Here is a 26,310-nt window from a genome sequence, read left to right on the forward strand (position 1 = left end):
AGGGAAGTAGACTTCGTGGGCTTCAACCTGGGCTAGGAGGCCTACAAGCCAACAGAGGAACGTTTGGCGGCCATCAAGAACTTCCCGATGCCACGTCAGCCCTCTATCACCGACATAAGGGCTTGGTACGGATTTGTCAACCAGCTGGCGCCATTCCTCGCAACAGCCCCTATCATGAACCCGTTCAGGGAGCTCCTCAAAAAACCAACTGGGAAGGCAGTGTACTGGGACGAGGCACTCCGCACCAAATTTCATCACGCCCAAGACATGATATGCCAACTAGCGAAGGACGGACTGGCCTACTACGACAGGAGCCGCCCCACAGCAGCGATCACCGACTGGAGTAAAGAAGGCATAGGGTTTGTAATCCTGCAACAGTACTGCTCATGCAGCTCCGCCAATACGCCCTTTTGCTGCACGGGTGGGTGGCGCCTGGCACTATGCAGCAGCCGCCATCTCACCGCCGCTGAAGCTGGCTACGCTGCCGTGGATGGGGAGGCCCTTGCGGTAGCCTGGTGTCTCCAGAAGGCGAGGCTGTTCTTGCTGGGGTGCCCCAACCTCACCGTTGTGATGGACCACCGCCCGTTAACCAAGTTACTGGGGGATCGTGCCTTTACGGAAATCTCGAACCCCCGCCTTTTCAGGCTGAAGGAGAGAACTCTGCAGTACCGATTCAGGGTCAAGTACCTGCCAGGGAAGCGTAACAGCGCGGCGGACTTCCTGTCCCGATACCCCGCATTAAAAGCCGATCCCAGCGCCTACGACATGGACCTCGACGAAGACCTCACCGACACCATGGCGGCCGCCGTCGTGGCAGCAGTGGAGCACGACAGCTGTGTCGTGGATGAGGCGAGAGTTAGGCACGCCGCTGTCATCGACCCCGTGTACCAGCTGCTCATGGCCAGGGTCCTGGCCGGGGACTGGGCCGATAGGAAGTCCCAGGAAATTGCGTGCCTTCGGCCCTTTTACAGTGTCAGGGAGAGGCTGGCCGTTATCCAAGACTTGGTGACATATACGTTCGAACAGGGCAACGTTCGCCTAGTTATCCCGGAGCCTCTCCGTCAGCAGGTGGCTGCCAACCTACACGCGGGGCACCAAGGCCTGGACTCGATGCAACGACGAGCGCGCCAGACGGTGTACTGGCCTGGACTCGAGGGGGACCTGCAGTATCACCGATCCTCATGTGAAGAATGCGATGTACACGCACCATCTCAGGCCGCGGAGGAACTCATTATCACGCCGCCCACAGAGTATCCCTTCCAGATGACGGTTGCAGATATGTTCCAGCACGACGGACACTTGTACATGGCCTACGCAGACAGGCTCACAGGGTGGCTGGAGCTGGCCCACTTCCCCCACGGAACCTCCTCCTCCCACATCAAGACTCAGCTACGTCGCTACTTCGCCAGATGGGGGGCCCCGGAGAAAATTTCCACGGACGGTGGCACCAATCTGGCAAGTGAGGAAATGGGAGAATTTTTCAAGTTATGGGGCGTGTCTGTGCGTCTATCATCCGCCCAGTACCCGCAGTCCAATGGCAGGGCAGAGGCCGCAGTCAAGATTGGGAAGCGGATAATAATGGTGAACACGGGCAGCAGCGGCACCCTTGACACGGGCAAGTCCTCTATGGCTATCCTGCAGTACCTCAACACCCCCCTCCGCGGAATAAACAAGTCACCCGCCCAGATGGCAGCGGGCAGGCAGCTCCGAGATGGCGTACCTACGGCTCACTGGCACCTCACGGTAGACAAACACTGGGGGGCAACCTGACAGTGGTGCCGCCCTCACCAGGACTGGACCGTCCAGAAAGCTCCCAGCCATCAACCCGGGATCCCAAGTACGAGTGCAAAATCAGGCCACTAAGCTGTGGGACCGCACCGGTACCGTGGCGGAAACGCTCCCATACCGACAGTACCTAGTCAAGCTAGACGGCAGCGGGCGCCTCTCCCTCCGTAACAGGAAGCACCTGCGTCTCACATCATCGGGGCCCCAGCCTGGGCAGGCCACACCTGCTACGCATCCAGCCACGCCCACGCCCGAGCAGCTACCAGGCAGTCACCCCACGCCCAGCCCACATGCAGCACGGAAGCCACGCCCACCACAGCGCACTAGAAGGCCTGCGTGGATGGATGACTACATGTGATCGTCGTACATTACAGCGGCACCTGCATATATTTTTTTCTTTTATTGCCTTTGCTTTTCATATTATTCTATGAACATGTATTACCCGCACATTATGTTTTGCATTCCTGACAGCTATGTACCTGTCTTCCTATTCTTGCACATGCACCCAATTTAATCCATGTATATCCATGCATTATTTTTTATCATTGCCTCTCCATGTATACCCATGTATTAATCTCGGAGGGGGGGGGGGATGATGGAGTACCTGCAATAAGATATGTTTTCCCATGGCGGGCAGGCGCCAAGTGAGTGGCACGGTGCCGGTTGCAGAGAGCAACCGAGTCAGTCTGTATCTGAGGACGCATTAAACTACATGTCTCCACCATCGTGTGTCTCTTGTCCTACCTTGACATCCAATAGTAAGCCATAGAACAGTGAGTTGCAGTAATCAATTCTTGAAAATATGTGATGATTAATGACAATGTTGACGCTTTTTGCAATTTTGTGGACCACTAATGACCAGCTTTGTTTTATCAAAATGATATTGCCTTCGGAAATTTCCACATGAAACTATTCATCATTTATTAATTAAAAAGTTAACACATTCAAAACGAAATTAGCTTATTACCTTTACATTACACTAAATAAGGCTTCCTAATTTCAGATTAAAAACCAATTAAAAAAATTGACAACGAATAGACCCATCTTAACAGAGCAAATATGTTGAAAACTACTTTTGCCTGACTAGTTTTTTTGCATGGTTAAAAAAAACAGAAATGATCCTTTATAACCACTGCCAAAGTCAAAATATTTTTGTTGATATGAACATATAAATAATAAGGTAAGATATTGTAACTATCATATTAGAAACATAGCATTTATTAGTAAATACTTTGATGAAAAATCTATGGCCATACTCATTAATCACCACATATTTTCAAGAATTGATTACTGCAACTCACTGTTCTATGGCTTACCAAATTATCAGCTGAAGAAAATTCAGAGAGTAGAAAACAGAGCCGCTAGATTAATAAAAGGACTACACAATAGGGAAAGAGTTACCCCTGCACTAATTAAATTACACTGGCTACCGGTAAAAGCGAGAATTGAATACAAGCTACTCTTACTAACGTTTAAGATACTGAACCAAAATGAACCAAAATATCTAAAAGAATGCCTGAATAAACCAGAACTAGAAACAAATGTTAACATAAGACACATGAGTGACGAACATAGGCTATCTGAACCAAGAAAAAAATAGTAAATTTGGTGAAAGGACTTTTACCTACTGTGCACCTAGACATTATAATAAACTGCCAACTGAAATGAAGGACTTAAAGGGAGCAATTGAATTTAAGAAGAAACTAAAGACATTACTTTTCACAAGATCATATGATTTGGAAGATGCTACAATCAAAGAATTGTATAAGTTATAATGAAAATGTTTCGTTAGATGATTAATATGGACCCGCCCGAGAAGTAGTTCACTCGACTTCAGTGGAGGGTTGGATTTAAACCCAAAACAAGCAAGCAAGTAATAGCTTAATACAAAATAAGGCGTATCAGTAAATGCTTTTCCAAGAATACTTTGTCATAAATATCAGAATTACACAAGAAATTCCTCCCAAGTTACGATTTTGCCAGAACCAACACATGAAAACCAATAGTAAATATCTACAAGTAAATAAACTACTAAATTAAATATTACCTTAGTTTCAAAACTAAAGCATTTGCCAATAAACAAATGTGTTGTGTGATAAGCTAAATACCTTACAATGTACACGAATAACTGATAATGAAGAATGGTGTGATATTAAGAACATATATAAGAAAAACAGCCCTTTAAGTAAAGTTCATGTATGGGCCCCACTGCATGAGAAGCCATTTATAGTCGCTGGATAAACAGATTCTCACTACACACAAAAATAAAAAATATTACTCATACACAAGATATATTAATATTGATATCTAAGAAAAGTCACGATTATTGCTAGATTAACAACTCATGCAAGTGCCTATGTCACCTAGAAACGCAAGTATGATTTAACAAAGTCGTATTTTTTAATTTAGTTTGTGAAATATTGTAATTTGAAATACAGATTGCCATGGTTGTATGATGTCACAACCAATGCTCACCCATTTTGAGTAGTTCTTTACCACAATTTCGAATGTTAGATTAAAATTATAATTGCTGTAGCATCTTCACTAATTTTATAATGGTTAAAAAACAGAAGCACTGATCCTTTATAACCAGCCTTAAAGTCAAAAGCAAAATGATACTGTAGCCAGCAATTTCCCTTCATTATCAATTCATGCAAAATAAATTAAACTTTTTACCTTGATGCTAAACGAACACTTAGTATTAATTACGAAATTAGGCTTCCCATTTTCAGATTAAAAACTGATTATTTAAATATTCATTGGCAACGAGTAGGCAAGTCCTCTTAAAAGAAGAGAAAATATGCAGAAAACCAGTTATGTCTGGTTAGTAAAAAAAAAAAAAAAAAAAAAAAAAAAAAAAAAAAAAGGCTAGGAAACCCCATCCCTCTTACAGTAAGGGTTAATTAGTCATTACTAATGAGAATTATACGTCTGCTATTGGAATACGAGAAAAATAAAAGTTATATAAAATATAAATCGTTTCTGTAAATGTTTCTACTTGGGCTTTTATCAGGGCAATTTCCTACTTTAATTTAAACTTAATTTCAATGTATTAAAAGAATCAAAAGTGTGGGCAGGGCAAAAGAGAGAGAGAGAGAGAGAGAGAGAGAGAGAGAGAGAGAGAGAGAGAGAGAGAGAGAGAGAGAGAGAGAGAGAGAGAGAGAAATAGCCTAATTGGTGGGCGTGGCTGATACAGCTAGTTGTCAAACTAATGTAAAGTTAGAAAGTAGTTGTTTCTTAAATCAAAACAACTGTAGCTTATACATTTGTCATAAGGACTGTATGTATTTGCATTCAAGATATCTCCACTCAGAAAAGGTAAAATGTTATAACATCTCAACAAAGACTTTCAGAATGAAAACTCAACAAAAACACTGGTCCTTCATAACTACTCTTTGAAAAGTCAAATTACTTTCGTTGTTCATTATTGTAGATCAATTAGAATAATAAATATATTTTCTTACATAGAAAACACCTTAAGGTCAAATATCAAACTTTTTATAAACCACCTTTTACCACGACCGTAAAATTAACAAAAATCTAAACTAGTTAAAGAGGAAATGTAGTGCACGTATAAAGAGTTACATCTCGTCTTCGATTCAAGTTGCTTAGTCTACAAAGTATTAAAGACAATGTTGACGCTTTTTGCAATTTTGTGGACCACTAATGACCAGCTTTGTTTTATCAAAATGATATTGCCTTCGGATATTTCCACATGAAACTATTCATCATTTATTAATTAAAAAGTTAACACATTCAAAACGAAATTAGCTTATTACCTTTTCATTACACTAGATAAGGCTTCCTAATTTCAGATTAAAATCCAATTAAAAAAAAAAAACTGACAACGAGTAGGCCCGTCTTCTTAACAGAGCAAATATGTTGAAAACTACTTTTGCCTGACTAATTTTTTTGCATGGTTAAAAAAACAGAAATGATCATATATAACCACTGCCAAAGTCAAAATATTTTTGTTGATAATTATTAGAGATTCATAATCACGCCCTCGATTCAAATTGCCTAATCAACAAAGTATCAAAGACAGCTTCGACCTTCCATGCAATAATGGGGATCACTAATAACTCAATTTGTTTCATCAAATGGATATTGCCGTCAGTAATTTCACCATGACGCTAGTCATCACTAAGTAACAAAATTAATTCATGCAATCCAATTCAACTTTTTACCTTAATACTAAACTTAGACTTAGTATTAATTGCTGAATAAGGCGGTACTCTTTTGGTATGCGATCTCATTTATAGCGTGATCTCAGAAATTCAAAACATATACTAAATTAAAAACATATCTTGCCATTTTTTGCTTTCCCAGCATTTAAAGAACCTCCTAACTACTGTACAAGAAGAGGAGAGCTGCAAGACTGCACAATTTGGGAGTAAATGGAGAGCGTGGTCTTGTAAACAAATAGCAAATTTATTTTTTGTATTAGTAAAATGAAGAATGTGCGAGTGGCGAGTTGTCCACTGGAATATATTTTTGTTCAACTAAGGAATAACTTTCCAACACACATCACTTGAAATTCTCGGTTCCTCCTTACACTTTTGCAATACAAAAAGTTTGCACAAACAACGCAGTTTTGGCCTATCTAATCACCACCATCACATTCATAGATTTAAATGTAAAAAAGGAAAAAAAAATTCTAATCTAATTTCTTACCAGATTAAATCAAAGTATGTGATTAAACACAGTTCTGCAATTTTCTAAATAAAATTTTGAGTAGACCACGATAATACGACACTTCAATCACGGGAACAAAAAATAAATAAAAAGTATGCTTTATAGACATTTGATTTTTACTAAAAAATATAGGCCTACGGCTAAAGGCATTAGTTGTTATCCCAACTCATTCATATAGTAACAAATACGATTGTTCCCTAATTAGAGCTCAAACCACAGCTACAATTATACACCATCCTATTGTTAATTGAAAAGTTAAAGCCACATCTGGAAACAATCTCAGCTAATAAACTTTCATTTATTATCGGAATTACAACCACACGCTAAAAAGAGAATTTTCGTTAATGTCTTTTCATAAAAATTCTTCAACATTAAAAGACCCTTAAGGAAATTCGATGGTTTACCACCACACCGCACCTACAAGATGTTAGAATCTCCAATATTTTGCATAATAAAAAGTTGGCGCCGAGAACGTAATATAATAAAACAAACCTTGAAAATGTGTCACTCCTTAGCCGTTGAGGCCTTCATTGTTTGCAGGATCACAAGTTAAAAGACAAGACTAACCGCATCTTCCCCATCGGGTGTCTGGGACATAAATGAATCTTCTTCTACTGTCTACACTGTCAGAGATGGTCCCTAAAAAAATCCCCTGGCCATTTTCAACACATTTAAATCTGTAGCCTACTAAATACGGTAATGTGTAGGCCTACTCCTTTATTGTCTATAATCGTAATATATTCTGTATTTATTTCAATTACGGGATTTGTGAAGCCACAAGCAGTAAAATTTAGTATTTTAACGGTGAACTCATGTTCGGATTTCAGTTTGTGCTCTGAAAGATTTATCAATCAAATTATAATTGTAATGAATGTCACACCAAAGGAAAACAATAAAAGTAATTAAGCCATTCTCAGTTATTATAAATCTTATTAAAGACTAAATTGTTAATGAGTATTCGATAGTGTTTTACAATTATCAGACGTATGGGAACTCCCACACCTGATGTCCCTAAACACCTCTAAAAATTCCCAGTTTGAGAACAAATTCCCCTAAAATTGTCCCCCTGGTTAAAGAAATGCTTCAACCAATCAGAGACCTGCACCATAGTCCGCGTTCTATAAACTTTTCATCAGCTGAAATTTAATTATTGTGGTCAGGATATATTTAAACATTCATCAGATAGATTAATTGAACTATAATAAGAGTTCAGCAGATATTTGTATGAGCATCATATAATATTTAATGGATATCTACGTAGGAAATGCATAAGCAAGCTGTCCTAGGATCAGAGGGCTTAAGTAAAAGAAAACGGTACAATTTTGAAATTGCAGAAAACCTTTTTAAGGGTAACAGTAATATATTTAACAACCACAGGAAAAACTTATTTTTTTCGTTATAGAGTCATTTTAGAAAATATTATGAGTTAATGCCTTTAGGAATATTATCTTCCATAACTTATATAATTTTATTATATAAAATGAGTAAGATTTACTGAAGAATAATATAAATATTTCCATAAACGGGAAGAACATATCTTAAAATTTAGGATTTGGGGTAGAGTTTGGCTATTGACTCCATTTAAACCAGTAGTAGCCTGTTTCTTTAACTATGTTTATAAATATCATTATTCCTTTAAATAAAGGGAGATGTTATGTGCTTACCCTTCTAATAGTTTTAACGAGCTAAGAGGCAGTTGAATGATGTAACTTTATCTTTTGTGATGTGTTTGTTGTCACGTTCATCATCAAGGTGAATGGAGGAGTTTTGAAATGAAAGCCTTAAGTAAAGTTTGGTTGAAGGCATCTGATGCACTTAACTTGAACACCAAATGGAATTGGGAATACATAACATTGTACAATAAAAGAAACTGCTTAATGTCATGTCTAAATTAGTTTCAAGATCTAAAAGTTATGCTCACACTTATTCAAGTGGAACGTTTTGGCGTAGGTCTACTGTATACTTCTGAAAATAGACTGCTATTAGAGTATTATTATTACTAGCTAAGCTACACTCTTCGTTGGGAAAGCAATATACTATAAGCCCAAGGGGTCCAACGGGGAAAATAGCCCAGTGGGGAAAGGAAATAAGGAAACAAATAGAATAGTGTACCGGAGTGTACATTCAAACAAGAGAACTCTAACCCAAGGCAGTGGAAGAAGACCATGGTATGGAGGTTATGGCACTACCCAAGACTAGAGAACAATGGTTTGATTTTAGAATGCTCTTCTCCTAGAAGAGCTGCTTAACACAGATGATGCAAATATAAAAAAATGTCACTCAAATATAAATTTACATATTGCTATAATCGTGAATATTGTATAGCATTTAAAGGCCGCTTATGAATGACAAGGGCAAGGGACAATTACATTGCCCTATCAAGCAGGACAATGCCTTAGAGACTGATCATATATACATATGATCAGTGTCCCAGCCCCCTCTCCAGACAAGCTAGGACCAAGGAGGGCCAAGCAGTGGTTGCGGATGACTCATCAGATAGATCTATAGACTTCCCCAAACCCCCATCCTTAGCTGACAAGGATGGTGAGGTTGCAGCGACTAAAGAAACTAGAAACTAACGAGTTTGAACGGGACTTGAACCCCAGTCTGGCGTTCACCAGTCAGGGGTGTTACAACACCGGCCATGATAATGGTAAAAGCTGAGAAACAAAAGATAAACCTCAAACTGTATTAGAATTGTTATTTTCAATTTTGGATTCTTAAGAAATATACCACATCAGCAGATACAGTAGGCCTATAGTAGCCTAATGGCAAAAGAGGTTACAGAGTTCTCTTGCCTGAGTTTACACTCACGGAAACTATTCTCTTATTTCTTTTCATGTAGTTTTTTTTTTTTTTTTTAGTTTTTATAGTTTATATACGAAGAACTATTTTAACGTTGTTACTGCTTTTAAAATATTTTACATTAATTGTAAGTTACTTCTCTTGTAGTTTATTCATTTTCTTGTTTCCTTTCCTCACTGAGCTATTTCTCCCTGTTGGAGCCCTTCTGCTTACAGAATCCTGCTTTTCCAGCTAGGGTTATAGCATAGCTAATAATAATGACAATGATAATAACAATAATAATAATAATAATAATACTGTAATAATAATTCAAATAATAATAATAATAATAATGATAATAATAATAATAATAATAGGTGTCCTTAATACTAAGCAGCAATAATAATGAAGGCAAGGTTGAATATGATAGAAAAAAAAAAAAAAAAAAAAAAAAAAAAAAAAGGGACATCCAAATGCATCAGGTACCATGTAAATCGCATTGCTGACTCTCTTGACTTTGGTATTTTCTTGAAATTCAAAATAAATCCCAAAAACAAACGACATCCATTGGAAGGAATAGGTGAACTACTGGGCATTAGACATTACCCCCAAAATACTTAGAATTTCAAACTCCTCGTGGATATCAGTCGGCACAGACATTTTTAAATACCTATATGATTAAAACTGTGAATAATTTAGGAAGGTTGACAGCTGTACTTTGCAATGAACAAGAAACCACCATCTGTTGATGAATCCATTTACTGTTATACCTAAAGCTTGTGTGAATCATAGCAGAAAATTTTGCAGACACCAGCAGTGGAAGATGGTTTGAGGGCTACCGTTCTTTAAAGGTCGCTCATGAATGGCAGAGGCAAGGGACAGTGACAAAGCCCTGGAGACTGACCTTATATACACATGATCAGTGACCAAGGCCCCTCTCCACCCAAGCTAGGACAGGGAAGGGACACGTAATGGCTGCTGATGACTCAGGGGTACACATATTCAATCCCCTCAACCCACCTATCCTTAGCTCACAAGGATGGCGAGGTTGCAAACACTACAAAAAACTATCAAGGTTGAGTGGGTCTCAAACCCCAGTCCAGCAGATTGCCAGGCAGGGTTGTTTTCAATAGGTACAATAGAAGAAAATGCCAAATGATGTAGAAAACTGCCATCCGTTACTTTATATAAGATGATGTGGTTTAAATTAAATAGCCTGGCTAACAAATGCATGCAGTGACTTACACTACATGAAGATGGTGATGTAACACCAGAACATTTTATGGTGTCTTTTTCCAACCTGCTCCAGGCTTCATTTGCGCAAGAGGAATTGCCCATCTATCCGTAGTAGGTTAACCAAGGCACCAGCCACCCGTTGAGAAATTACCGTTTTGTTATTGGGCATTTGACTGGCCAGATAGTGTTAAATTGCATTCATTTCTGGTTACTACTACTTTTCCATTGCCTACACATGCACTGAACGTTATGGCCTTCTCTTTATACATTCTCCTCTTCCCCCATACACCTGAAAATAGTAAGATAACCAAAAATTCTTCTTCACTTTTGTCAACAGCAGGGTCCTTGACTGGCCAGATAATGTTACATTGGATCCCTTTCTGGTTATGGCTCAATTTGTTTTCCCCTACACAAACAAAGAATAGTCTGGCCTATTCCTTACACATTCTCCTCTTTCCTCATACACCTCACATCACTGAGATTACCAAACAATTCTTCTTCACTTGAGGGGTTAACTACTGCACTGTAATTGTCCAGTAGCTACTTACCACTTGGTAATGGTAGATGAAACTCTTTAGCTTTGGTATCTCTTCAGGAGAAGGATACTCTGAAACTAAACTGCTGTATTGTTCTCTAGTCTTGGGTAGTATCATAGCCTCTGTACCATGGTCTTCCACTGTATTGGGTTAGAGTTCTCTTGTTTGAGGGTACACCCCACTACACTACTCTGTTTCCTTTCTCACTGGGATATTTTCCTTGTTGGAAATCTTGGACCTCTAGTATAATGCTTTTACAACTAGAGTTGTAGCTTATGTAGTAATAATAGTAATTTATATGTTCCTAATTACTGCCAATTAGATGTCAAGAAATTTATAACACGAATTTGGTCAACCAAGTTTGGTAGTCCAATCAGAATGCAGAGGACCATGCCAACTTAGTTTAGGCATTGCAAAGACATCCTACTAAAGATAATCTTAAATATCAAAAGCATTTAATTTTTTAGGACAGACTATTCGGTGTTAGTGTAGGCAAAAGGTAAACGAGCTGTAACCACAGAGAAGGATCCAATGTAGTTTTGTCTGGCCAGTCAAAGGACCCAATAACTCTTTAGTGGTAGTATCTCAATGGGTGGCTGGTGCTGTGGCCAACCTATAGCTCCCACCACGTTCTGAAAAACTCAAATCCCAGCAATGGCGTCCCTTCACAAAAATCTAGTGAAAAGGGGAAGAGGGGTTGAATTATTAATAACTTATAAAGTATGCAAGAAAATTTGAATCAAACTGAAGAAAAAACTTCACCAGTTCGAGAGCCCTCCTACCTGTTATGAAGCTTTAACACAGACATACTGTGTTGAAGCCAAATGACTTCGTCAAGGCATTCTCTTGTTAAGAGGGGACTTCCTGTGAAAACCGCACCCTTCTATATAAGTTTATTTACATGATACACATTTAAATTTTCTAAGTCACAAAATATACAAAGGAAAATTAGACAATAAAATACTTAAAATCATACTTTAATAGGAAAATACTGTAAAATAATAGTGCACTAAGTATCCAGTACTAAACTTTGATAGGTAAGGAACAGTAAGACACAAGAAATTGAATTTGCTTCAGTGGTAAAAGAAGTTCCAAAAATCTTTCAAAGCTGCTGAATACTGTACATATATATATATTTAGAAAATGATAAAAACGGCATAAAATATGGTGCCATTCAATTATCATGATTAGTTGGAATACAATAAACAAAGTTTACAAGAATTGCTATGATGAATTGAGCATATGTGCCTACTGAAATGTTTAGGTAATACAAGTACACAGTACCCAAATGTAGTCATGATCCCATTCTGTAACATGGGATGGTGAAAAGTACCGTATTTCCATGTCATAAGACAACAGGAGAGGCGAGATGCACCTATATTTAGCTAAGCAGTTTTTGGAACAAAGAATTTGATGATTTTACAACATAACATAGCAGCAATTACTAGACAGCGATTGTAGTGTGATTTTTTGTCTGGTACAGTAAAATATCATATTTTGGTTTTATTGTTAATATCAATTAGCTGTATACCTGTTCTCCTAATTTTATTACATATTCACATTCGAAAACCACTAACCCATTCATAGTTGCTCCCATGAGTAACAATATTTTCAAGTGTGTTTACAGGCAAACAGTGTTGCCAAATGTTCCTGATAAAGTTTCAGTAGAGAAGTAAAATTCCAGTAATATTTCCCAATTTCTGCATGTATACATTTTCATACAAAATTACAGTAATCATTGATCAAATGAAGACTCTAGAAATTTCACTAGGTGGAATATTTTTCTACTGCTTGTGACTCTAGGTCTAGTTAGCTTACAGCTAACTAAATAACACTACACTCGGTTTCCAGTTAGATGTGTTTTTAAGGTTCTGTTCAGCAATAACTATATCTATTATTTTGGAACCCATGCAACAAAGTTATTACCAAAATATTGTTTTATTTCAAAATATCAACAAAATATGAGAAAATAGATAAATACGGCATAAACAACTAATGCAACCAAGCAACGTCTGCTTGGATAACAGTTGGCATGTATGCATGTAGATACCATTGGCGGGTAATCCGCTGTTCACCAAAACAAAATCAATATCTCGTTACCTTCATTAATTAAAGAAGTTCACTATCTAAATAAATCTATTTATTACATAAGAATGATAATTGTTGGCTTATATCATATGTCTGGTGTTTGTATGTCATTACTGGAGTGATTGAAGGTTGTCAAACTCCCTATATAACTTTTATCTTGGTGTTAAGACGCAAGGCCATTTTGGGGGGAATTTTTCAAGAAAAAAAAGTGTCTTATGACACAGGAAATACGGCAAATACTGTAAACACTATTCAACAAAACTCATGTCTTAATAAAACAACTGAGTACCTTAAAATGAACCTTACAATGATTAGCAAACTAACACTTAACACATAAGAGTTTTAAATATTTATTATTACACAATTGCATCCTTTGCTAACCCTCTAATTTGACTCCAAGAAACTTATTTGAGACTACTGTATGATAAATTTAATTATCATTCTACAATGTCCAGAGCCAATAAATATTTACCTTTAATATTTCTGCAAATACTTGATCTAATCACTCTATAATGTAATTTGGTCCCCATAATCATAATAACCCAACAGTGTAAATAATACAAATGAAGCTTACGAGAATTTTAAAATTGAAAATTTACACAGAAAAATGACAAAATACCACTCAAGTTCCTAGATACCACTTAAAATTAACAGATATGGAAATACTTATATGTGGTAACCTTTACATACCAACAATCGGGAACAAAACTTCCAACAATCACACTTGTCCAGTGTGAAAACAATTAACATCCTTTAAAATATATTTTTTCAACAAACAAACTTCCCCATCACTACAAAAGATGCAACTTTCCTTAAGCTTTATCTGAAGGTTCAGCGTTTTTCTGTTCTAAAGCTTCCCGCAACTGTCTTTCATAAATCTTCTTTGAATCGCAAAACCCCATGCGAGTCTTTCCAAAACTATTGGGACCAGCTGATGTTGGAGTGTCCCTGTTTGATAAAAATATAAATTGTAAAATATACATTAAAAAATTACACTAAGGATAGAAAAATATAAATAAAGATGTTTTACCCAGATAAGAAGCAATAAAAACTATAGTAACAATTGTACTGCAATAAAAAACAAACTGAAATTTCTTTGTAACATCCACAATTAAATAAAAACCAATTTGCTGATAGATTGATTTTTATAAACTTGGAAATCAATTTTGGGAATTAATTGGCTATAGAAACGAATATGAATGATAGCATGCTTTAGATTTATAAAATCACGGTCCAAAGAAGCACAAGTAATCAAGCAAAACAAACCCATTTTCTCCTAAAGACAACTAGCTTTCTTAACTACAGTACCAATAAAAATAAAAATTTGGAAATAATGTTTTTTTCCTAACTATACAAACCTTGAGCTATTTACAGAGATTTATTTGGCAACAACTAAAACTAACCGTAAGACTTTTAAGCGAGGTGCCACTACTCACCGTTAGTTAGCAAGGGTAGACCTACCACCCGCTCACACTCTCACTAATTTAGAGGCACCCCGTAACCTCGCTAACTCTCAAATGTGTAGAAGCTTAATGGCCAGAGAATCTGTGCAAAAGTGCTAGAACTTGAGAATTGTGACTGACTGGGTAAGATTAATACTGGAGCTAAACTCCTCACTCAACCTGGACACTGCACAATTCCACCTCACAGAGAGATCATGGATAAAACAAATATAGATCACATATATCAGGTGATACAAGGGACAATGGTACCCACCTGCAGTCACAGGAGGTCAGCATGCAGCTCTTTGGATGCCAGACCCCAAGAGAGGGGAGAATGAAGAACGAAGAGGGCAGTCACTCGCACATTCTTTCTAGCTTTACATAGGGTAACATCTGGCCTCAACCTACTGCTACTTGTCCTACAAGGGAGCTGAGGTGTTTGGGACCCCATTTTGTACAGCCATAATAGGACCCATCAAGATAGTATCAAGGTTCCTTTTACGTCCTGCAGGTAGTGGACTGTAAACGTAGTTTGACATTTTCACACACCCGCATGTAACACCTGCGTCCCATATAAATTTTTTTTCAAACTCCGCGGATGTGCTAACACCCCTGACGTCGTGGGCTCTAGGTCTATGGTTAGCCGGAGTGGGGTCTGATTGAAGATCCAGCTCAATCATCTGTCTAATCCAAGAGGAGGTGAGTTCTTAGTGATCCTCCTCTTAGACTTTTCCCGTAATTTCAAAGTCTGTTGACCTGTGGCCAAGCCCCAGCGGTTCGTTTAAGGTATTTTCTCAGTACCCTTACAGGGCAGAGTAACAGCTGATCTGGGTTATCAGTTATAGAACGGGACTCTCAATCTGGATGGGCCAGAACCTAGGATTAGCTACAGCCAGATTTTGAGTCAAGTTACAAACTATGGGATGAAGCAGTGTCATTTGTCCCCATCCCCTTGAATGGGCGACATCGTACGACAGACTTCGTAGCTCACTTTGCAGAGGCCAGGGCTAACAGGAAAAAAGTCTTTACAGTGAGCCCTCGCTACTTCGCGGTTCGACCATCGCGGATTCACGACTTCGCGGACTTTTTTCATTAAATACGGCACCCGATTTCATCAGCAAACCACTATTTTTGGAAGAAACATTTTATTCTAGAAAACTGCTACTCTTTAAATAGTTAATTGCACATTAAGAAAGCGTGTACTTTTGTTTTAAAATTTCGGGTGTGTTTTAAAAATAGAGTATTGTTGACTTCTTTTTGTTTTACTTTTGGCTGTGATCAGATCAGCTGACGTCTAGCTGCCGGTCTCAAGAATATGCGCGTACGAAGTATTGTTTATACCATTTCTTAACTTATTCAAACCATCTATACAGTTGATATTACATAAGCACCAATGTGTTATAACCTTTCATATTTTTTGTTTATTACATTTAAAACTACTCTCTCTCTCTCTGTGGGCTACTTTACACTACCTCTCATTCCTTACCTCTATCTCACAAACAAATGAAATCTTTGTTGCTTCACAAAGTTTCATTTATATTGAAAATCAATCATGATTCAATTTTCCTTACTTTCTCCAATCTCGCACTATGTCACATCGAACGTTATAGCGGTAACTTAATTGTTTGACAACTTTAAAAATCGGCCTAGTACTTGCTTCTTCTCTTACTTTTTTTTTTTTTTGATGGTTTCATAATTGAGAGGGGTACAAGTTGACTTATAACTGAAGTTAGGAAAAGTATTTTGGATATGGAATGGAGAATCATCTTTAGTAACAGTTTAGAATTATCGTAAATTATCATTCGATCATTAGTGGCAGTTTGTTATTGTTGATTAAAAAAAAATAGTTTTCCTGCTTTGCTACGTATGTAGGATTTTATATAGATACGGTAAATAATATTTGTAATAACATATTTACTAAACGCTTTTAATATCATTATTTATCACTTTCATCATGCGCGTTTAATGCCTTCGTTTGTTCATTACGATCGAAGATGGAGCGTACAGTAAACGAATGGAAGGTTTCCGTTTCAGGCGGCGTCATAAAGAAAAACATTATATAAATGGCATTCATTTAATTTATTTGGAAGTCCTAAGAAAAATTAAGTAAAACATTGGTAATAACAAAATCAATATATAATCAATACTTGGTAAGATTGCTGTCAATGCAAAAACTAACCTATATACAGATGTGTAAATGCGTCTGTTTCTTCATTATGATCAGAGATAAACGTAAACAAAACATTGGTTGTCATTTTTTATCGTGCTTTTTGGCGTGTTTAGGAAATGCATGATATAAAATCGCCTTTAATATTTGTTCCTGTTTTAGTTTAGGGTAATTGTAGTACATGCATTAAGTGTTTTGTACATTAAAGGGTAGTTTGTTAACAGTACTACGTAAAGGGAAGGTTTTAAAAGTCTGAATATACATGTTAAATAAATATGTAAATATGATGTCCCTACTTCGTGGATTTTCAGCTATCGCGGTCGGATTTGGAACCTATCTACCGCGATAAACGAGGGTTCACTGTAAGGCCAAGTCACAATCTGATGACTGACAGAGTTTTTCAGGACTCGTAGTACACGAATTACATTCCAAAGAAGAGGTCTGACATACAATTAAAACGTGAGCTCAAAACTTTGTATGAGGAGACAATTCTGTTGAGGAGGAAATGTCAACTCCCTTCAGTCTGAAGGCAAGGCTCAAAGCTGAGCAATAGCCTTTCATTGCCAATACTGAGCAAAGTTTTTCCTCCCTGAGGTACAATAAAAACTTCACTATCACTGGTATAGTGGCACTGAGAGGAGCGATACCCCTTCCACGACACAAACCAAAAAAGACAGAACACTTCACCTGGTACAAGGTGAAAGAAGACTCCCAGAGGTATCCTGCCATTCTCTTTGCAACTGGTTGCGAGAAGCCTCGTGAAAGATCTTTACATGTGGTTGTCCGAGTAGAAACGGAAGTGGAGGGAGCTCCCTCAGAGCTTTTGTGAACAGATTAGGAAGGTCTAGGAACCATTCTGCATGCTGATTTTTTTCAAGTTAGAGTGGGTGAAACTCTGTCACTGAGGAAATGTCAGTAAGGAGGAGTTCTCCAAGGTAGTGTGCCAACTGTAATCTTATTTGCATTAGCCATTGATGGGATACCCTCTGTCATTACCGAAGATATTCTTTCAACACTTCGTAGATTATCTCTCCAAATTATTTGCTGGAGCTAGAAAGGCAATGGTTGAGAAATGGTTGAGAGAAAACTATGACTCAATTGACAAAATTATTCACAGTGTCGATATGTTTTCGACAAGCAAAACTACTGCTGTCCACTTCTGTCATATTGGGGATTCCATGTGAAAGTGAAACTAAAGTTTACAGATTATATTTGATTGAAGGCTGACATGGGTTCCTCACTTGAAAGCATTTAAAGTAAAATGTCTTAATTCTCTTAACCTTTAAATAGTTTTTAGATTCTTCACACCATACTGTTATCAACCAGTATGGTGTGTAGAATCTAAATTTTTTAATCGTCTTGGGGTGGCCGAGGAGTATATTTCACTGACCATATCTAATTTTTTTTTATTTTAATTAAGGACTTGTACAACTTTAAAATGGTTTAGCGGTTTGCCCTCCATGATGTATGGGTCAAAACTATTAAAAGGTTCAAAGAATTAAAGACATTTTAGAACTTCGCCAAGATATTATCAACACCTCCATGGACACTACCAGATATCTTTCTGCAAATATTTTATTGTTATTAAAAAGAATATGACTGACGTAAAAGCCAGGTCTCTTTATGAAACACAATGAAGAACATAGAAAATCAACTTATATACTGATAGCTCCAAATCTGATGCTGACATTCGATTTGGAGTACACAGTAACATTTTCAACGGTAGAGGTGTACTTTCTCTAATATCTTCTACATTTACTGCCAAATTATAAGGAATACTAATTGCTCTTGAAAAAATAGCATTGAAAGAGGAGTGCAATTTTACCATTTCTAATGATGCAAAAGTGTTCTATAAGCTTTAGAAATTTTTAATTCCAGTAACCCTTCAAAATTAAAGACTTTAGAGTGGCTCTTCATTACTGGACAGCCTGAGAGGGAGCTTGCCTAGTGGAACTGTTGTGCCTCGGGTCAATGGGTGGACTACTCCCCGAGGAAATCGAAACCTCCAGAGGGATGAGGGGTACCTGGAGGGGGGGGGGTGTTTACAATGGGAGGGCTGTGGGTCGTTCTTGAGACCGCCTATTGTAATCCTTGCACCAAGTCAGCGAACCATAGTGTGTCCTTCGAGAAGGTGATGGGACCCAAAAGCACAGAACTGGAGTTTCTTAGGCTTGGGTGGAGTGCTTAGGAAGGGAAGAACATGGCCTGTCGAACTGCCGTGTTCCTCTCCATGCTCTGCTTCCCTAGGGAGGCAACTGTGATCAGCCTGTCTAAGTGCGTTCGCTCTCTCCCCACCTATCAAATTACATTTGGAAGCTGGAATGGTAAATGCTACCGAAGAAATATTACCTAGAGAGTGCGATAGCTGTCGTCCTTGATGACGAGGGGGCTGAGAGCTCTGACAAGGCATGCTAGAGTGGACACCTGTGGCAGCGTGTACAGGTAAGGTCTACCTGATCCTGTCTCGCCACCTGCGTAAAGTGTGCTGGGTAGCGCAACAGCGCTTACCTGTGGGGCGGGCGAGGTGTACACCCTGCACGCAGGTGAGTTAACTGTCTGGGCTTAGCTAGTGAGGTAGCTCCCACCTGTGGCATGCACAAAGATGAAGCTTTGTGCGCTAGCGAGTGACAGATGGGCAAACTAAGGTGAACCTGGCGTGCAGCCGATAGAGCATGCAGACCTTCGTCTGGCAGAATAGCTCGCCTGTACACCTCGTCGGGTGCTAGAATCTGCATCTCTCTGAATTAACGCACTCTGGAGAAAAGCAATCCTGCTTGTCCTTTCTTCCAAAGGTGAAAGGTGACCAGACTTACCATACCCTATGAGGGCAGATGTTTGTGCTTTAGGGGGTATGTAAGACTGGGGTGTTGCTGTATGCTAACAGAACAGCAGGTTCTCCCTCATAAGAGGTAAAAACCCTGGGTAGAAGTTTAAAAAAACCTGACCATCTAAATAGGACGGCGAGGGGTGGAGAATGCAAACAGCAGCCTAAACTCATCGTCATCTAGCCCCGAAGAGCTGGAGTGAGGCAGAGAAGAGTCCAGCACACACCAGAAATAAAAAAATTTAAAAAAAATGGAAAAATCTGCAAAAACTTGGAAAACTAGCTGGATGAAAATCAATTATTTGATATTCAGGTCTGAGCAATTTCATGCTTTGTGGCAAAATATCCGTACAGCAAACTGTCTTACAGCCAATGCAGGTAGTCATCAACTTACAACTGTTCGACCACTTTTGCAAGTGTGATGACGTCACAAGTCTGTTGGAAACAGTACACTTATAGGACAAATATTTCCTTAGAAATATATTTTCTTATATAAAAATAAACTAATTTCTCTTGGGAAGTATTTTCCTTTATCGATAATATACAGTATCAATTTTTTAATAAAACATACATTAAAGAAAAGTTTTAATGTCTGCCGACTTCACATCATATGTCTGTTGACGGCATTTTCTGGCAGAAGGCAAGCGGCCAAACTGAGTGATTTCCTTCCAATGGGTTACCGATTAAAATTAGAATTCCCATTATCGAAACATCAAGTAACAATTAAGCATACATTTGACTCTAAACCTAGTTGTATTTCATCTCTGATAGTAGATAAATATTTACCTAATGAAAGTATACAGTACTAATATGACAAATATTTTCTTAGAAATACCTGTAAAACATTTTCTTTTACATTATGAAAATGAAATACTTTTGCTCAGCAAATTATTTTCTTTTACTTCTTTCAAGAAAACCAAAGAATGGTTTCTACATATTTTGCAAGTCGTTCTTTGTCGAGTTCACATCACATATCTGGTGACGTCATATTCCTGGCGGAAATCAAGTGATTTGCAACACTGGGGTTAAGAAAGTCAAAGCTTATAAAAAAAAAGTATAATTGATGGAAAGGAAGGAAGATTATATGGCAGATATATAAGTAAGTGAAGGGAATATAAACTATAAGGCAGAAATAGACTTCATTTTCATCCATTTATGCATGATTCTTTGACATTACCAAAGAAACTAGCGAATCTAGGGAAACCACCATTAATAACAAACATACCTACCGCCCTAATTGCGACATATGTAAGACACCAAGATGACCAGCTTGTCTCTTAAGAGAAGATGAGAGGCAAAAAATGTACCTGTACTAGTTTTTAATTTTTTTAAAATAAATGATGCATTTTATATTTTCGTACTTTTCATGTTGTGCTAATCTGATATTTTTCTTATTAAAAAATTAAATGTCTTGAAATTTTTTATTTTCTTCAAAACCCTAAGGATGGGGAGTGCTTATGGTAATAACTCATTTAGTTATTTGTTTATATAGTACTATTAGTTGAAAACAAACAAACTACTGTTATCTGTAGATAACCAATCTATTGTAATAATACTAGTATATCAAAACATTCCTTTACTATACCTGTCAACTATGAGTGCGTTTGCCTGTATACAGTACATAAAGACTTTCGGAATAGGAATAAATGATAGAACGTAGTTTCTAGAGTTCTATATTTCCACCAAAGGAAATCAACACACATGCCCTTGTGCTGAGGTAGGGAAGGCCATTCAGCATTGAAGTGCAACTGGGCAAGCACACTGAACTTGTGGCATGGAACAAGTTGAAAGTTAGACAGTAAAAGTTAATAAAGGTTGGGCAGCAAGATGAAAGAAAGCAGGTATAGAGTACATAATTGGAATCTTATCTATCATAATTAATGATACTTAAAAAAAATGTTCCTTTAACAGGGGAAGGTTCATCAACAAGTAACTAACCTGCCAATATTCTTCATTCTCATCTTGGCTTCAGGAGGCATTTCTTCTAGATCATCCTCATCATCTTCATCACCAAACACAGCTGCAGCTGAACCTACCTTTGGCTTCATTGGTAACCCTGCAGTGGTGGCCACTTTCTGTAACATGTTAACACTTGAAAATTGGCTTTCCCTATATATTAATTCTAGACCACAACTTATGTACAATATGAGTTAAACTTAGCATTTATAATAATCCCAAAACTTTTTCTTATATACTTTGATAGCAAAACTCCTGAAGTAAAATTTACTTCAGCACTTATAACTGATTTCAACAGAAGTACAACAAATACAATATATTTTTAGAACCAGAGATTCAATTTGATAATGAAATTATTGTTGCCTCACTATGAACATACAAACCTAACCTAGCTTAATGTCAATAACACTTGAAATGTAAATCTAGAAAACAATGGCATACTACAGTAGTACTGTAATGTTGAAAATATAATAATGATCATAATTACTATAAAACTAAAATTTCTATATATATTCTGGACATGAATTGAAATGTTCATAAAATTTTGTCTTATTACCTGGCAAAATCCCAACTAACCAATTACCTTCTATCCATCTATTCCTTTAAGCAAATAACTTGATTTTCTCTTTTGTATCTATCACTAGTAGCAAATTCTTCATGAATGCCTATTCAATTTAAACTTAAACTTCATCACATATCACATTAGTCACTTTGGCACTGGCTGGGGCATTAGTGATGCTTGCATGTACTGTACCTCCTTTCTTTTATCAATATCATACACTGAAGATTACTTGTTTTAAAATTCAGCTAATAATTTTTATTTTTAATTTTGAATAAATAAAATTAATAATTATCCTTTTCATCAAAAAAGGTAATGCCTGATAAAGGGATTTTAACGAAGGAAAAATCTATTTCTGGGCGAGGAACCTGTGTCGCCCAGTAAAAATTGTTAAGTCTCTCCCCGTCAAGCCATCCTCGGCGACGGTCTATCTCGGGTAAGATTTCCCCGACGGCTCGGAGCTCGAGAGTGAGGAGTTCAAAGGCTAAGTCCCAGTATTTGGCTTTTGATCTGGTGGCTTTTTCGAGTCAGCTTATGGCGCAAGTGGAAAGTACTGTACAAGGCCATATTGGCCCTATTGCTGATCGGCTTCAGTCATTGGACTCTTTCGGCCAACGGCTTCAGAATCAGGAGTCCACGATGGAGTCTCTTTTGAGGTCCGGCCTCCCTCAGCAGCAGCAGTTTGTGGTCCCCGATGCTTCTAAGCTCCCGACATTTGTGAAGAGCAATTCGTGGAGGTTAGCTCTACATGCCCCATTCTCGGAGGGCATGTTGACGATTGAAGGTTGTGGTACTTGTCCGGTTGAGGATTTTGAGTTTTATCCACCGGGTTTGCAATTCCCATTCCCAGGTTACGCGCGCTTGTCAGGGTGGATAAAGTGCCGAAGGAGACTGTTATTTTTCCTAAGGAACAAGCTCAGTCCGCCTGGGTCCGGACCCTGAATGAATGGGAATGCTTGAACACGAAGTTAACTCCTCACAAGGGCACGTACACTATGTTTGTAGACAATGAGCAAACTCCCACTCCATGCACCACCAAAGTGGCGGATCTTACTTAGTCAGCAGCCATGGAGGATAAACCTATGCCTCAACTTCGGGAAACCGATCTGATTTCTTTACTCTTCCCAGGGGACCAAGATTGCTGGATAAATGCACCGGCGACCTTCACGGTGGGGAAGTTGGCTTCGGACTGTGCGACGACACAGTTCAGTGAACGTCTTCTCTGGCTGCCGGATGCGCTGATTCAGACGGAATAGGAGGCTCGTGTTCGATTAAGTAGATCTACTAATTCGGCTACTATGGCGGAGATGTCATCATTAGTTTACGGTTCAGTGTGATGTTTACGACTTTGCTGTTGCTCGTCGTGCGTGCTGTAAGCACGTCTTAGCGGAGGCTTCCATCCGTCATGAACCTAACAGGTTGATAAAAGCCTCGGTATGGGGGGCAGACCTTTTCCCTGAGGATGTGGTCAATGCCGTCCTCAGTGAGGTGGCAGCCAAACTCAATCAGACCCTTCGTGTTAGGTGGGGGTCTTGTTCCTAAAAGGAAGTTTGAATACGGTGGCACATAGTTACGGGGTAGGAAGAAGGCGAGACGGTTTCTTCCTTTCAAGAGTTCTCAACCCCAACCTGTGGTTCAGGCAGTGCCGGTGTCTCAGATGCAACATTCATCCCCCTGTAAATCTCAGACACAACAGCAGTTTGTGCTGGTAAGCCAGCCACCTCAGCCTTCGACTTCCTTCTCGACTTCGCCTGCTTTTAATCCTGCCTATGAATCGCAAGGCCTGGTTCAAGGGTATAGTAGACAACCGAGAGGGAGTAGGTCTAGAGAACCTTTTCGCTACAGGGGAGGTGGTCGAGTTTCCGGGAGGGGCAGAGGATCCCGAGGGAGCTGTGGTGGCAGGCCATCGGCAACCCAATGAAGATCCGCAGGTAGGGGGAGGATATATCTGATTCGTCAGAGGTGGACGTTCAACAAATGGGTGCAGAGCATCGTGTCCAACAGTCTAGGGTGAAGTTGGATTCAAGGACACCCTCCACCGGTCGCCTTTTATCAGAGTCCGACAGTAGATCTCACAGATTTCACCAGAGATCTGATCCTCAAAAATGTGGTACAGGAGGTCAGGCGTTTAAAATTTCAAGGTCGCTTATTCAGAGTGCCAAAGAAAGACTCCGACAAACGAAGGGTTATTTTAAACCTGTCTCATTTGAATACCTTCATTCAATGCAACAGGTTCCATATGCTGACAGTTTCGCAGGTAAGGACCTTACTTTCTCGTGGGGCCGTCACCACCTCTATCAATCTTAGACGCTTACTAGCATGTTTCGATAGCGTCATTTTCGTCCTTTCCTGGGATTCAAACTGGGCAAACGGGCATTCGCCTTCAAGGTGATGCCGTGCGGTCTAAATATCGCTCCCAGGGTATTCACGAAGCTAGCGGAAGTAGTAGTCCAGGAGTTAAGAACTCAGGGCATACAGTTGGTGGCCTATCTAGACGAATGGCTTATTTGGGCCAGAGACGACAAGGAGTGTCGCGAGGCGACGGACAAGGTCATAAAGTTTCTGGAACATTTAGGGTTCCGGGTCAATTTAAAAAAGTCCCGCGTTCTGGCGTCGTGCTTTTAGTGGTTAGGTCTCCAATGGGATTTGAACACCCACAAACTGTCGATTCCCCCGAGGAAGAGGAAAGAGATCGCAAGGGGCACGAGAAAATTTCTCAAGGCCAAATTTACATCTTGCCGGGGCCAAGAGAGGGTCTTGGGTTCCCTCCAGTTTGCTTCCATCACGGACGTTCTACTGAAAGCTAAATTGAAGGACATCAATCGAGTTTGGCGGTCCAGGGCAAACGACAAATTTCGTGACAAGGTGTCAAGGATTCCATCTATCCTCAGGAAAAGACTTCTCCCATGGACGCAGGGCAAGAACTTGGCGAAGTCGGTACCTCTTCATTTTCGTCCGCCGACGTTAAAAGTCCATAAGGACGCCTCCCTAAGCGGTTGGGGGGGGGGGGGGGGGGGGGGGTGTGTTATTCTCCATTCAAGAAGGTCCAGAGTCTGTGGTCGGTAACTTTTTGTCAGATGCCCATCAATATCATAGAGGCCATGGCGGTATTCTTGACCCTGAAAAAGCTCTCCCCGTCGCAGAATCAGCATATCAGGTTAGTTCTGGACAGCACGGTGGTAGTTCATTGCATCAACAGGGGAGGTTCCAAGTCGGGTCACATCAATCAGGTGATGATTGCCATCTTTTCCTTGGCAACAAGGAACCACTGGCATTTGACAGCAGTTCACCTGGAGGGTGTCAGGAATGTAGTAGCCGATGCTTTATCCCGGACGGCTCCCCTGGAGTCGGAATGGTCTCTGGATCAAGCTTCATTCCGTTGGATCTGCCAACAGGTTCCGGATCTTCAGGTGGACCTCTTCGCCGCAAACTCCAGTGTTACGTGGCCCCCAACCTGGACCCTCTGCCCTATGCTACAGACGCCATGTCCCTCGACTGGAACACCTGGCAGAGGATCTACCTGATGAAAGTCCTTTTGAATTTGCACAGGGAGACTACCTATGTGCAACTCATATAAAAGTCATACTATGCTAATTGGATTTCCTTCATTTACATTCAAACACACGCTTAAAGGTTTAAAGTATTTAAAAGGCCGTTCATGAATACCAGCCAAGGGATAATGACATTGCCCTAGCTAGTAAACAGGCCAATGCCCTGAGACTGACCATTTTATATTATGTTCAGTGCCTAAGCCCCCTCTCCACCCAAGCTTGGTCCAGGGAGGGCCAAGCAATGTCTGCTGATGACTTGGCAAGTAGACCAAAATCTCAATCCTCAGCTCACACGGATAGAGAGACCTAACTCGTTTGAGTGGTATTTGAATCAAAGTCTGGTGATCACCAGGCAGGGATGTTTCCAATAGGCCACTTACAAGTATTATAAAAAGTTACAAAACACTGGAAAGATGACACAGTACAATATTATCTCCGTTTACAAATTTCATTCATTTTGGGAGCGAGCTTGCAACCCAAAATGGTCATATTCTAAAAAAAAATATAATTCACTATATACATACTGCAAGTTCATACATACAAATATACACTCCTTTTTATAGGATTTGTAATGGTAATTAATAATGGGAAAATAATTAAATAAGACAAACTTGGAAGTAATTATTTTTCCTAGCAATACAAACCTTCCGTTCTTTACTGCGGAGTATTATTTCGGCGAAGAATCAG

At 39.3% G+C, this 26,310-nt stretch overlaps 1 protein-coding gene and 1 long non-coding RNA gene across 3 annotated transcripts in view; both read right to left on the reverse strand.

Annotated features, from left to right (window-relative positions):
- LOC137629059 (uncharacterized) overlaps window positions 1-7,073 on the reverse strand; it is a 40,652-nt gene extending 33,579 nt beyond the window's left edge. The window contains exon 1 of one of the 2 annotated variants that reach the window (XR_011041435.1): window positions 6,973-7,073. This is a non-coding gene — a long non-coding RNA (uncharacterized lncRNA). The remainder of the gene's footprint in view (window positions 1-6,972) is intronic. The other variant, XR_011041434.1, reaches the window with a different exon arrangement.
- A 6,675-nt stretch (window positions 7,074-13,748) lies between these two features.
- Window positions 13,749-26,310, reverse strand: part of LOC137629549 (PEST proteolytic signal-containing nuclear protein-like) — a 40,949-nt gene continuing 28,387 nt past the window's right edge. The window contains exons 3-4 of the mRNA XM_068360975.1: window positions 21,496-21,632; window positions 13,749-14,072 (exon numbers count right to left, since the gene is read on the reverse strand). Of these exons, the coding sequence (XP_068217076.1) occupies window positions 13,937-14,072; window positions 21,496-21,632 (273 nt within the window). The 3' untranslated portion in view covers window positions 13,749-13,936. The remainder of the gene's footprint in view (window positions 14,073-21,495; window positions 21,633-26,310) is intronic.

This window comes from Palaemon carinicauda, chromosome 37 (assembly GCF_036898095.1).
Source record: "Palaemon carinicauda isolate YSFRI2023 chromosome 37, ASM3689809v2, whole genome shotgun sequence".
NCBI lineage: Eukaryota > Metazoa > Arthropoda > Malacostraca > Decapoda > Palaemonidae > Palaemon > Palaemon carinicauda.